Source organism: Pongo pygmaeus, chromosome 4, assembly GCF_028885625.2.
Source record: "Pongo pygmaeus isolate AG05252 chromosome 4, NHGRI_mPonPyg2-v2.0_pri, whole genome shotgun sequence".
In the NCBI taxonomy this organism is placed as follows: Eukaryota; Metazoa; Chordata; class Mammalia; order Primates; family Hominidae; genus Pongo; species Pongo pygmaeus.
The window spans coordinates 106,425,201-106,438,805 of record NC_072377.2 but is presented as its reverse complement, the minus strand read 5'-3'; the positions used below and the strand labels follow the sequence as shown (position 1 = coordinate 106,438,805).

The 13,605-nt window shown below is 34.9% G+C and overlaps 1 protein-coding gene across 4 annotated transcripts in view; it reads left to right on the top strand.

The window, feature by feature from the left end:
- SLCO6A1 (solute carrier organic anion transporter family member 6A1) overlaps positions 1 to 13,605 on the top strand; it is a 148,739-nt gene that overhangs the window by 120,121 nt on the left and 15,013 nt on the right. For all 4 annotated transcript variants that reach the window (XM_054489032.1, XM_054489034.1, XM_054489031.1 and 1 more), the window contains 2 exons: positions 7,086 to 7,150; positions 9,301 to 9,438. In XM_054489032.1, coding sequence (XP_054345007.1) covers positions 7,086 to 7,150; positions 9,301 to 9,438 — 203 coding nt within the window. The remainder of the gene's footprint in view (positions 1 to 7,085; positions 7,151 to 9,300; positions 9,439 to 13,605) is intronic.

Sequence of the window (13,605 nt, the reverse complement as noted above, 5' to 3'; positions counted from 1 at the left end):
ATTATATCCAGACTTCCAGTTTGGAACTGAATGAATGATAATTCCATTAACTAAAATATGAAATACAAGGAGAAAAGAAACCTCAGACTGAAGATGATCAGTACAATATTGAACATTTATTAGTTAATGCTCTTTGAAACACTCAAACAATGTTTCCAGCAGTGAGATGAAAGAGATAATAGTAATATTCTAGAAGTTTAGTTCTGAATCTCACTTATTTCAATAACAAGACAGAGATAAAGAGAATAAAACACACACACAGACACACACTATAGTTTCAGTACAATTATGACATAGAACAAAAAAATGACAAAGTTGAAATTACATATAAGTGTTGCCAAAATTTAAGCAGGACTGGAAACCAGCTTGTAGGTTCAGAAGATTTTATAAGAAACAGAAAATATAGAGAGGACCCAAGGACTGACAGATCACAGGTATCTCTAACATATATTTCTGCTCAGAAGGAAAGGGTTTGGTCTTGATATGGACCTTCTGGGAGCAGGACTTACATAGATAAGTTGAGGAAGAATCTCTCAGGAAAGAAGGAGAAGGAGGCTTGAAAATTTCCCAGGAGGTCCAGACATGGCCAACCTCAAAAAAAGCCAGGCAATACACCTTCTGCAAATGAATGCATATAACCTCTGAAAGCAAGAAATGTGAAGAGATTTTAGAAACCCTGGGCTGGCAGTAAAAGCTCTTTTGAAGTAGGACGTATTTGGAGAGGCAGAGGAAGTGTTACTACACATAGAAGTCATATTTAAGTCTACTATATCAATAGAAGAGATAACCTATAGGTTCAAAGCTTGGCCCATGCTCCACCCCTGGAAACTTCCTCAAGTTTAAGAAAATGTATCACATTCAAAAATGAGTAAGTAGAAAAGGAAAGGATTCTGCCTATGTACAAAATTACAAATAACTGCTACGAATGAAATGAAAATTATCAAACATTACTATAGACAATGAAAACTCACCAAAAAAAGTTACCATGTATCAGATAAAAATATAAATGTAACTACATATGAGTTTAAGCTTTAAAAATGAAACAATAATGACCACAGAACAGAAGAAAAGAACTAGATCCTCTCTGAAACTCGTGTTGCAACTTAATCCACACAGTAGCAATATTAATAGAGTAGGCAATCTGACTGTTGTATTTGAGAGGTGGAACTTTTGGGAAGTACTTAGGATTAGATGAGGTCATGAGGGTGAAGCATTCATGGCTCTGTAAGAGGAGAAAGAGAGACCTGAGCTAGCACACTCAGCCCCTTGGACATGGGATACCCTGTACTGCCTCAGGACCCTACAGAGTACCCACCAGCCAGAAGGTGTATATTGTGTTACATTTATATAAGATGTCACTATTGGAAGAAGTTGGGAGAAGATACACAGCATGCTTTGTACTATTTTTACAATTTCCTGTGGGGCTATAATACTTTCAAAATAAAAGTGAACAACAAACCCCCCTCACCCACCCCCTACACATGCAAATATCACACAAAAGCAGTCTGACTTGAACAAAGAACAAAGATGTGTCTTATGTTATTGAATAGGAAAGCCGACACCACAAGTATATCAATTCTCCCTAAGTTAATTTATAATTTTAACATGATAATGAAAATACCAGTAGAACTGTGGAACTACATAGCCTGATTCTAAAGTTCTTATGGAAAAATAACAAGCAAGACTGAGCTTGGGAATCTAAAACAGAGAAGCACAATAATTGATGCCTAGCCTCATAAGCTAAAAGGCACCCTAAAAGTCTCAGAAATAATGCCGCATATCTACAACCATCTGATCTTTAACAAACCTGACAAAAACAAGAAATGGGGAAAGGATTCCCTATTTAATAAATGGTGCTGGGAAAACCAGCTAGCCATATGTAGAAAGCTGAAACTGGATCCCTTCCTTACACTTTATACAAAAATTAATTCAAGATGGATTAAAGACTTAAATATTAGACCTAAAACCATAAAAACCCTATAAGAAAACCTAGGCAATACCATTCAGACATAGGCATGGGCAAGGACTTCATGTCTAAAACACCAAAAGCAATGGCAACAAAAGCCAAAATTGACAAATGGGATCTAATGAAACTAAAGAGCTTCTGCACAGCAAAAGAAACTACCATTGGAGTGAACAGGCAACCTACAGAATGGGAGAAAATTTTCACAACTTACTCATCTGACAAAGGGCTAATATCCAGAATCTACAATGAACTCAAACAAATTTACAAGAAAAAAACAAACAACCCCATCAAAAAGTGGGCAAAGGACATGAACAGACACTTCTCAAAAGAAGACATTTATGCAGCCAAAAGACACATGAAAAAATGCTCATCATCACTGGCCATCAGACAAATGCAAATCAAAACCACAATGAGATACCATCTCACACCAGTTAGAATGGTGATCATTAAAAAGTCAGGAAACAACAGATGCTGGAGAGGATGTGGAGAAATAGCAACACTTTTACACTGCTGGTGGGACTGTAAACTAGTTCAACCATTGTGGAAGTCAATGTGGCGATTCCTCAGGGATCTAGAACTAGAAATACCATTTGACCCAGCCATCCCATTACTGGGTATATACCCTAAGGATTATAAATCATGCTGCTATAAAGACACATGCACACGTATGTTTATTGTGGCACTATTCACAATAGCAAAGACTTGGAACCAACCCAAATGTTCAAAAATGATAGACTGGGTTAAGAAAATGTGGCACATATACACCATGGAATACTATGCAGCCATAAAAAATGATGAGTTCATGTCCTTTGTAGGGACATGGATGAAGTTGGAAACCATCATTCTCAGCAAACTATCGCAAGGACAGAAAACCAAACACTGCATGTTCTCACTCATAGGTGGGAATTGAACGATGAGAACACATGGACACAGGAAGGGGAACATTACACGCCGGGACCTGTTGTGGAGTCGGGGGAGGTGTGAGGGATAGCATTAGGAGATATACCTAATGTCAAATGACGAGTTAATGGGTGCAGGACACCAACATGGCACATATATATATATGTAACTAACCTGCACGTTGTGCACATGTACCCTAAAACTTAAACTATAATAAAAAAATAAAAAGAGTCTCAATAATTAAAAAAATAGTAGTGACTTACAAACAAATAGTAAGTATAGAAATAAACCCCAACTCATGTTTGAATTTAATATGTAATGAAAGTGAAATCTTAAATAAGTGCAGCAAAGATGGAGTGTTGAAAAATGGTTCTGTTGTCACTAGATATATTTTTTTCCCAAAATTATTTCCATTTCTACTCATCTCCTAAAGGTTACTGTCTTTTTTATACTTTCAGTGTTTCTTTATGCACATACAAGTAACTATAAATGTATATCTCTATATTTTATCCTTTCATCACAGGAGGTAGCATACTATATTCACCATTCTCTATTTTGATTTTTAATGTAACGATATATTCTTAATGTCTTTTTTCATATAAACATAGAGATCCTCTCTATTTATTTTTTACAGTTGCATAATATTGCATTGCTCAGAAGTGTAATCACTTATTCAACCAGTCTATTCCTTCGCATTTAGCTTTTTCTCAGGTTTTTATTATCTATATTGTTATCTATATGATATTATATTGTATACTACATATAATATGATACTGCATGTAATATGATATAGCTAACCTTACAGAAATAAATTTACCTATTTGCAGATAAACAGAGGATAGGAGTATAAGCAAGCAAATTTCTCCAGTGTGCCTTCTTTACATTGTTTTGCTTTCCAAAGCATGTAACGATATTACAAATTCAACAAAGTTTAATCTTTAAAAGTTTGATAAAAAGCTAAAGACATTAAATATGAAATTATTGTTAAATAAGTGATAATTAAAGCCAAGGAAATGGGATAGCATTCCATGATTTGCAACAGGTCAATGCTCATATAGAGGACCACTAGAAAGACTGGGTTAAAGGATAAAAGTCAAAAAGAGGCAAAGGACTAAAGGGATCAAAATTCCAGAGAAAGCAGAAGCTTTCAGAGGTGAACTGAGCATCTAAAACTGCCCCTGAGGTACTTGCCAAATTCTTGATGCACGCTAGATGCTGGCAATCTGCACTAGGCCCAGGTTGGGGGTCACAACTGGAAGACAAGCAAACGGGCAGTTTTCAGTGATCACATGGGGCTAAGAATGACAAAATAATTTTTCTTCTTGAGAAATTTGCTGAAATCTGAAGTAGTGAAGGGCTTCAGTATAAACAGAAAAGAATCATGATTTATCTGTATCTTTCCATCAAGAGGCTCATTAAGAAAACTAGTTCTTCAACATTTTCCCTTCTGTCTTCACTATTTTAACATACTTATGTCTCCTTAATTGTGGTAGTCACTGTGGATTCAAACAAGAGAGTGGAGGAGCACTTTAAGCAAAAAAGTGGAATAAAAGAGGAACACAAATGACCAGGTCTCTACTCCTCTGATGGATGTTAGAAGTAACAAGGTAGACAGAAAAAAAAATGTAGTTTTACTAATAAATATTGAATTGTAATATTAAAATATACTCCAAACAAAATGTAGAAAAGCACAATGAGAAAATTACATGATAGTGTAACTTATTCTGGGGATTCAGGGAGGATATTCCTGAAGAAATTACATTTGAACCAAACCCTGAAGGATGGAAGATAACTATTTCACACAGTGGGAACAACAGATGCAAAAAGTCTGGAAGGAGAAGTAGCTTTGTAAGCATGTCATATTATAGAATGTAATGAGCATGGATGGTGATGGGGGCAAAAGTTGAGAAGTGGCATGAAATAACACTGATTAGATCAGGCTGACCATTTTAAATTTTCTTTGTAATTCTAGATTTAATTCTTAGAACAATGGGAAGCCATTGAAGGATCCTAATGTGAGGCATTAGAATAATCAGAATTTCATCTTAAAAAATCACTTTCATTCTTATATGGAGAATGCACAGAAGGGATAAGGATAGTTATTGGGAGATAAATTGTTTCATTTATTTCATGAAGCTATAGGCTTGAAATTGGGCAGTGGTATTAGAGATTAAAAAAAGATATGAAAAAAATTTTTTTAATGACAGTATTGGATCTACTGATTAGGTGTGGTGAATGAGAAAAAAAGATCATTTTGAAAATGGCTTTTTCCAAGATTTGGGCTTGAGAAGTGCATAAACAAATGTTCCATTTTTTTTTTATTTTGAAACGGGGAGCTCTAGGGGAAGAACAAATTTTGTGTAAGACAGCAACTTACATTTAGAACCAATGTCTTATAAGAAAGATATGGACTAAAAATATAAATTTAGAGGCCATATGAAAAACAGTGAAAGCTTCCTTTTACATGTTGGGAGAGTATTGACAAGTTTTTTTTTTTGTTTATTTCATGAAATTCTTAACTATTCTATTATAGATTAGATTTGAAAAATGTTAATGCTTTTTTGTTAAAGCACAGTCGTTTTTCATTAAAATCTTAGTTGTATAAACATATCTCTTAGCTATTTTTGTACTATTCACTGAAATAATTTTGGAAAATCCTGGAAATTATTTATCTTTTCATCTTGTTCTGTATGTTAGAAAGAGGGTGGCAATCAAACTGAAGTTACATAAATACTGCTTAATGATTATACTTATGAATAATGGTCAGCTATATATGTGCTTCACATAGCTCCAATATCATATGACATAAAAGAAAATTACTTATGCTAAATAAAGGAGAACACTGAATTATAGTTAGGCAACATTTCCACTTTTATATCAAAAACTACACTAAAGTGTGATTCTAAAACGTCACTTTTTTAACTCTCTTTAGTGAATCTGCTCATAATGAAAGTGTAAATTATTTTTTATTTAAAAATTTAGTTATCAGTTAAGAATCGGTTAATTTGTTTTTATTTTTCTAATAGTAAATATATGAGGAAGAAATATATATTTTTACCAGGTTGATATGGGTAGAATTATCTCACTTTTTGCAAAATATTACAAAATACTGTGTATATGCTATATTTTTATAAATAGAATCATGTTGGATGAAATATTGGTCATAATATGGTTTATTGTTCAAGTTTGAAGGCAAATAAAAAGTAAGTATTGAGTTTATTTAAAATGCCCATTAATAATGTAGTTCTTATTTTTTAACTTTTTTAAATGTTCAAGGATTATTTTTAATTGTATTTTTATTTATTTTCCAAACTCCTAATATGTACGGTTATACATTTTTTTCTTTTTTAAACAAATGCTTGGTTTTATCAGTAGGAAAAACTGAGATCTTCATTCTTTATATTTGGAAAAGTTATTTTTCATTTATTTTAGCTTTTAAATAGTGAGTGTGGTAGTCACAGGTCAAACATGAAAGAGGTGGCACCCTCAAATTAGAACAATTTGAGTAAGGTTGAATTAAGTGACTATTTAAAATGTAGGTAAGGTGTAAGGAATCCCAAATAATAGTGCATTACCTCTGATATCCTTCCACTCCAGGCCCGAAGAGAAACAAGGGCTGGGAAGGAAAAAGGAATTCTGTAGAGAGGACTCCTTCACCCATGGAACACTGTCAGCCTGGGTAACTGCTGGGAGGGAGCCTTTGAATACAGATCTTGACCTCACTTTCCTCACTCATTCAGAAGTGTCCCAATCAGTAGCCAGAAGACAAGAGAGCCCATTGATATAGTCCATTTACCTCAGCCTCCTGGGGCAGAGAACAAGGTACAAAAATGTGGAGAGTGAATCTCACAGGGGCAAAAAAAACTCTAAAATAATGAGTGTACATGACAGAATGAAAACCGGTAAGTATAAAATCTAGTGCTAAGTCTTTCCAGCAAACGAATGGGAGCTGGGGAAGAGGATTTGGGCCATAAAAACCTTCTTCTTTGGGAAGACCAAGGACCTTTGGAATTGGCTGGCAAGGGGCAGTATATGGAGAAATGGGGAGCTGTAGTCCTTTAACAGGCCAGCTTAAACTCTGTCAATTGGCTAAAGATTCTTAGTACAACTGATGCACCAGAAAAAAAAAAAAAAAAAAAAGATTAGCCTTGAATCTAGCATACATTCTTAGTGCTAATAACAATGATGTGCTGATTATATCATTGCTATTTACTTTCAGGGTTGTACCTGACAAACTGCGTTCTCTGGCCTTGGGTGTAAGCTACGTGATTTTGAGAATATTTGGTATGGATTTTTGGCAATCTCTTATTACATCAAATTTTTTTTTGATATGTATATATGTCTACATGTGTATTTAGTATTACAAATAAATAATAGTAAATGACACAAAGCGAGTGAAAGGGGGAGCTGCTTTGCAGAATTTAGGAGATAATGTAAAGAGGGAATACCTAATGCAAAGCTCATTCTAATTATCAAATTATCAGATAAAATATGCATATTATATTTGATCAGAAGAGACAACAAATTTGATTTGAAATATAGTAATCATCTCATATGAGTGGTTTGGTAGGCTCATACAAAACACTTGTAATACTTTACATTGCTTGCATCTTTGGGAAGTTACTAACCTAGACTAATATTTTTAAATATTTTCATCACCAAAGACACTGAATCTAATGTTTTCAAAGATTTATTTGTTTCTAAGAACAAATAAATGTTGGGAGGTAATGTACTATTTTCTTTGATTTTCTTAAATAGCAAAAACTAGATTTTAAATGCACATTATGACCATTTTAGAACCTCTGATTTACTAAATTCATGGATTAAAGACTGAAAGGCATATAATTAAGAAATGTAGAAAAATCTAAGTGCGGCTCTGATAGAGATCAGAGACATCATTCTATAGCTAGATCTACATGTGTGATTAAAATTAGCTTTTTAACTGGGAAAAATTAGATAATATTTTTGTTTTGGACAATGATTCACTAGGTAAGAGATTTGTAATGGAAAAGGTAGCATAGGAAACAGCCAGTACACAGGAAGTTTCCTGCATCGGAAAGGGAGCCAGTGAGGCTGATGTATTTTTGAATGGGAGAGGGTAGAATAAGATGATATTAAATATTATAGACATAAACTGTCTATAGATATTTTAGGGTTTTTCTGCCAGATAATTTTAAGCAGATGATAGATATTATTTGATTTACATTTAAAAGATAACCCTGGCTAGGCAAAGTGCTCATATTTGTAATCCCAGCACTTTGGGAGGCTGAGGAGGGAGGATAGCTTAAGGCCAGGAGTTGGAGACCAGCCTTGGCAATATAACAAGACTGTGTCTCTAAAAATAATAATAATAGCAATTTTTAAAAACAAAAAGTAAAAGGTAACTCTGCTGATAGAAGAAAAAATACTTACAGGAGATAAATGTGGAGGAAAAGAAAAGGGAGGCTTTTGCTGAAGTCTAACAGTTATATTAAAGTTGATTCTAGGGTTTGTAGTACAAATAGAGAGAAAACAACATATCCAAAATATGTTTGGAGTTAATATTACAAAGATGTATGATGGATTGAAAAAAGATGGTAAAAAATGGAAAAAATGAATAGTAGTCAATTGCTTTTTAAACTTGAGCAATTAAAAAAGAGTACTATCACTCACCAAGAGGAGTGAATCTAGATAATGCGCATTGGCAAGAATCAAGAGTCATTTAGGCAAGAAGGTCCTGATATTTGCTCAAGAAAGATGATCTACCATCAGAGTTTTTAGTTCTGGGAATCTGAGTCTGGTGTGTTGGGGGCAACTCTGTGTGTGTGTGTGTGTGTGTGTGTGTGTGTGGTGTGTGTGACTGTTCACTCACTTTTGGCTGAAAGTATCATTGTTGCTGTAGAGATTTTGTCTGAGACTATGTAGAGGTTTCCCTCAGGCAGCACAGCTGGTCCTCTGGATCTGAGGTCATCTGAATCCGGGGCTACTATAAACATGCCAGTGTATTTGCATTTTCAGTTATTTTTCTCAATGTCTTGATAAATAACAGATATACATTTGCAAACTCATTTTTCAGTCGCTGAAAATTTCACAATTAGAGATATTTGAAGACATACCAACTTCACAAAATCAGTATTTGGTATCTCTGTTTTAAGTACTTTCTCCTAATAAAAGTAAATAAAAATATTGAGATGTCATTTAAATAGCAACATGTACAACATTCTAAACAGAAGCAAAACTACTAATTGTTTCATACCTAGAGGGATATGGATTGTTTTTGAAAACTCACATTGTTTCCAGTGATTAACAATCCTATCTATAAATAAATTATTAGCTAATTTTAAGTGATATGTTTTGAATGATGATTCATCATTCATATATATCGTGTGTGTGCATTACATGTTTAAGAGAATAGTGTTTTCACAAAGAATTTACAATCATTGCATTTTTCATAGGGACTATTCCTGGACCATCAGTCTTTAAAATGTCAGGAGAAACTTCTTGTATTTTACGGGATGTTAATCAATGTGGACACACAGGACGTTGTTGGATATATAACAAGACAAAAATGGCTTTCTTATTGGTAGGAATATGTAAGTGATACTTATTTAAAAACATAAAGAAATAAAATTATTTTTAAAATTTATGGTTGTTAATAGTAATGTAGAATTATAATTATAAACCATGAATTAAATAAGTATTTTGATGAGTAAAGGAGGTTTAGCCTGCAAAATAGAGACCACATCTCTATAAGTAAAATTTTAAAAAATAAAAAAATAGCCGAGTATGGTGTCACATACTTGTAGTCCCAGCTATTCAGAAGGCTGAGGTGGGAGGATCTCTTGAGCCTGAGAGGTCAAGGCTACAGTGCGTCATCATTGTCCCAGCCTGGGTGACAGAGTGAGACTCTTTCAAAAACAAAAGAAAAAACAAAAAATGAAAAAAAGGATTATCTAGTTATATAGTAAACATTTTAGAAACTAAAGTACCATAGAATTTATGTATTTGAGTCAGTGAGTTAAATATGTAATAGTTCCCAAATAAAGAATGATAATTAACAGAATTTTAGTTTGGGAAATAATTTTGCCCATGTACATATACAAAAAACTTTCTTGACCTTGTAACCCTTTTTACCTCCACAGTAAAAGTTGGATAAATTTGAAGAAAATTTTTGCACCATTAGAGAACATCAAGCTACTCTTATTTCAGTTAAATCTACACTTCATATTTTCTCTTTTGTTCAATGATATAACAGTGCCTAGAACACAGTAACCTTTCAATATTTGTTGAATAAATAAGAGATATAGGGACTTGAGATGCCGTGGTGGTATGAGATGTGGTCAAAGTGTTGGGAAAGTCTAGACATGTTTTTATTACTTTGGAAAACGTATCAAATCTTCCTGAATAATAATTTATTCATCTGTTAAATGAGGATATTGTACTGCCTAATTTCGGAAGTCTTAATCAGAGTAAACATTAAATGATTTTATTGTATATTACGTTTTGTGTAATACATACTTTAAAGTGTTTACATGTTTTGTGGTTTCACTGAGTAGATTCAATAATTCAAAAAAACACATAATGATAGACTCTAATATTTAAGAGTAACAAATATCTGTTTGATAAAAGTATAGAGCAATGCCTTCTAATTCTGAAGTCAAGTATTCAGCAAGCTTGACCTACACTGGAAACTGAGTAAAATAAAACAAAATTAAAAAGTCAAAATGACACTTGAGAAGTCAAAATTAACTTGTTAGAGGCAATTCAACAAAAATAAGAATGTTCTTAAGGAAGTCTTAAAACTTTGCTGAGACTTTAAATTTTTATTTTGGATACAATTGTAACATGGTTACCTGTTTTCAAACACAGTATGTACTTGACAAAGTTGGTTAACTAGAAGAGATTCCAGTAGGGAGCTATTGAAAGGAGATACGAATAATGAAAAACATAAATAATTATAGTCAAATAGAAAAGGCAAAGATAGAGAACTGCAATATTATGCATGTGTGGCAATTTAGTGTAAGCCAATATATTTTTAAATTATTTCATTGGTTATATGACTTAGAATCACTTGGTGTTCTTATCAAAAATATACATTCTGAGGCCCTGAATTAGAATTCCAGGGATTAGAAGACATCAGCAAGATAGAGGAATAGGAGTTTTCAGCACTTCTTCCCTCACAGAAACATTTATTTGACCATCCATATGTGAAAATACCTTCAGGAGAGCTAGAGAAATTACATTGAGAGAATATAGCACATGGATGTAGCAGAGAAATAAGAAAAGACACATTGAAGAGGGTAGGAAGTATAATTTCACATGACCTGCATCACCCTTCCCCCAAGTCTGGCAGAACAGTGCAGAGAGATACCCTCCATGTGAAGGAATGATCTCTAAGCAAGAACCTGATTTTGCCATTGACTCGAAACCAAGTCTATCTCAGTAAAATATAGCTCTAGGCTGACCCTCTTAGCACCAGGCTCTAGGCAGACACCTGTGGAGGAAACTCCAGGCCTGCTGCAACTACAGGTTGAGTCCCAAAGCCCTGCACTCCAGGCTGGCACCCACAGACTATGCCCCCAGTCCTGTGTTGCACAAGACTGGAACCCAAAAACCTTAGTTTCAGGCCAGCACCTGCAGCCCTAGGCACTGGGCTGGGAACTTGCAGCCTGAGGCATCAGGCTGATACTCACAGACCCAACTTCCAGGCCAGCCCTTGCAGATACAGGTTCCAGACCTGTCCCCTGTATTCCCAGGCTCCAGAGTAGTCCCCATAGCCGTAGGTTCCAATGGACGTAAGGTCCAGGCTCACTCTAGTAGACCCCGATGCTGTCCTGGCCCCTGCAGACCCATGCTTTAGAACCACCTTCACAGATGCAGAAACAATGCCCACCCCAAAAGTGCTCAAGGCCTGCCCCAGCACCATCTCAACCCCCATGAACATGGGCTTGAGGTTTGCCCCCACAAACTCAGGGTCCAGGCCTGCTCTCATGGGCTCAGTCAAAAAGTCCATCTCAGTGGACCTTGGCACCAGGATAACCAAGGTGAACACAGGATCCAGGCCTATCACAGTGGATCCAAGCTTTAGGCCAGCTCCTGTAGACCCATGAATCAGGCCAGCCCATCTGCTGACCCAAGCACTGGGTCAGTCAAGTATGTAAGGACTGGAATAAATGCCTACTTCTTCAAAAGTGCAGATCCAGTGCATGGGCACAAGGATTACAAATAATCAGGAAAACATGACACCACCAAAGGAACAAAATAAAACACCAGTAACTGATTCTAAAGAAATGGAGACTCACCAGGTGTGGTGGTGTGTGTTTGTAATTCCAGCTACTTGAGAGGCTTGGCCAGCTGAGGCAGGAGGATCATTTGAGCCCAGGAATTCAAGGCCAGCCTAGGCAACATAGTCAGATGCCATCTCAAAAAAAAAAAAAAAAAGGAAAAACAGGAGAAAAATGGAGACTTATGAACTGCCTGACACATCAAATTAGTCATCTTGAAGCTCAGTAAGCTACATGAGTACACAGACAGCTAAACAAAATCAGAAAAATAAGAAAAATAATACACAAACAAAATGAGAATACAATAGAGATACAAGCCATAAAAAAGAAATAAATTTTAGAGCTAAATAACACAATAATTAAACTGAAAATTCTCATAGAGAACTTCAACTGCAGAGTAGATCAAACAGAAGAAGGAATCAATGAGCTTGAAGGCAGGGCATTCAAAATTACCCAGTCAGAAGAGTGAAAATAAAAAAGAATACAAAACAATGAAGAAAGCCTATTGGAATTATGGAACACCATGAAGCAAACCAATCTATGCATTATGAGAGTCCCAGAAGGAACAAAGAAAGATAAAGGGGTGGAAAACTTATTTAAAGAAATAATGACAGAAAGTTTCCCAAATCAGGAGACAGAAATGAATATCCAGATCCATGAAGCATAAGTAACACCAAATCGATAAGATGTAAGGAAGTCTTCACTGAAAACATTACAATCAAATTCACAAAAGTCAAAGGCAAGAGAGAATTTTGAAAGCAGTAAGAGAAAAGCAATTCATCACATATAGGGGAACCTCTATAAGACAAGGAGCAGAAATTTTGCAGGCCAAGAGACGGTAGAATGATATATTTAACGTGCTGAAAGAAAGAAACTGCCAGCCAAGAATACTACACCTGAGAAGTCCATCCATCAGAAAAAAGAAAAAAGAGTTTTCCAGAACAATAAAAGCTGAGGGAATTCACCACCACTACACCTGACTTACAAGAAATGCTAAAGGGAGGATCTTAAGCCATGATGCTTAGGCCTGCTCCCACACTGTGGAGTGTACTTTCATTTTTAATAAATCTCTGCTTTTCTGCTTAAAAAGAGAGAGAAATGCTAAAGGGAGGTCTTAATGTTGAATTGAAAGGTTGCTAACTAACCACATGAAAACATATGAAAGTATAAAACTCAGTGGTAAAAGTAAATACATGGTCAAATACATAGTCAAATTTACAATACTCTATTACTGTAATAGTGATGATTAAAGCATTTTTAACTGTACTATACAACTCAACAAAAGTATGAAAAAATAACTATAGCTACAGTAATATGTTAAGTAAATGTGGGATGAAGAGAAGTTAAAATCTAGAGTTTCCATATGCAATGGAAGTTAAGTGGTTATCAGCATAAAACAAAGTTATACCTATAAAATATTTTATGTACGCCCTATGGTAACAAGAAACTGTAACAAATAAGGAGTATCTGATCAAA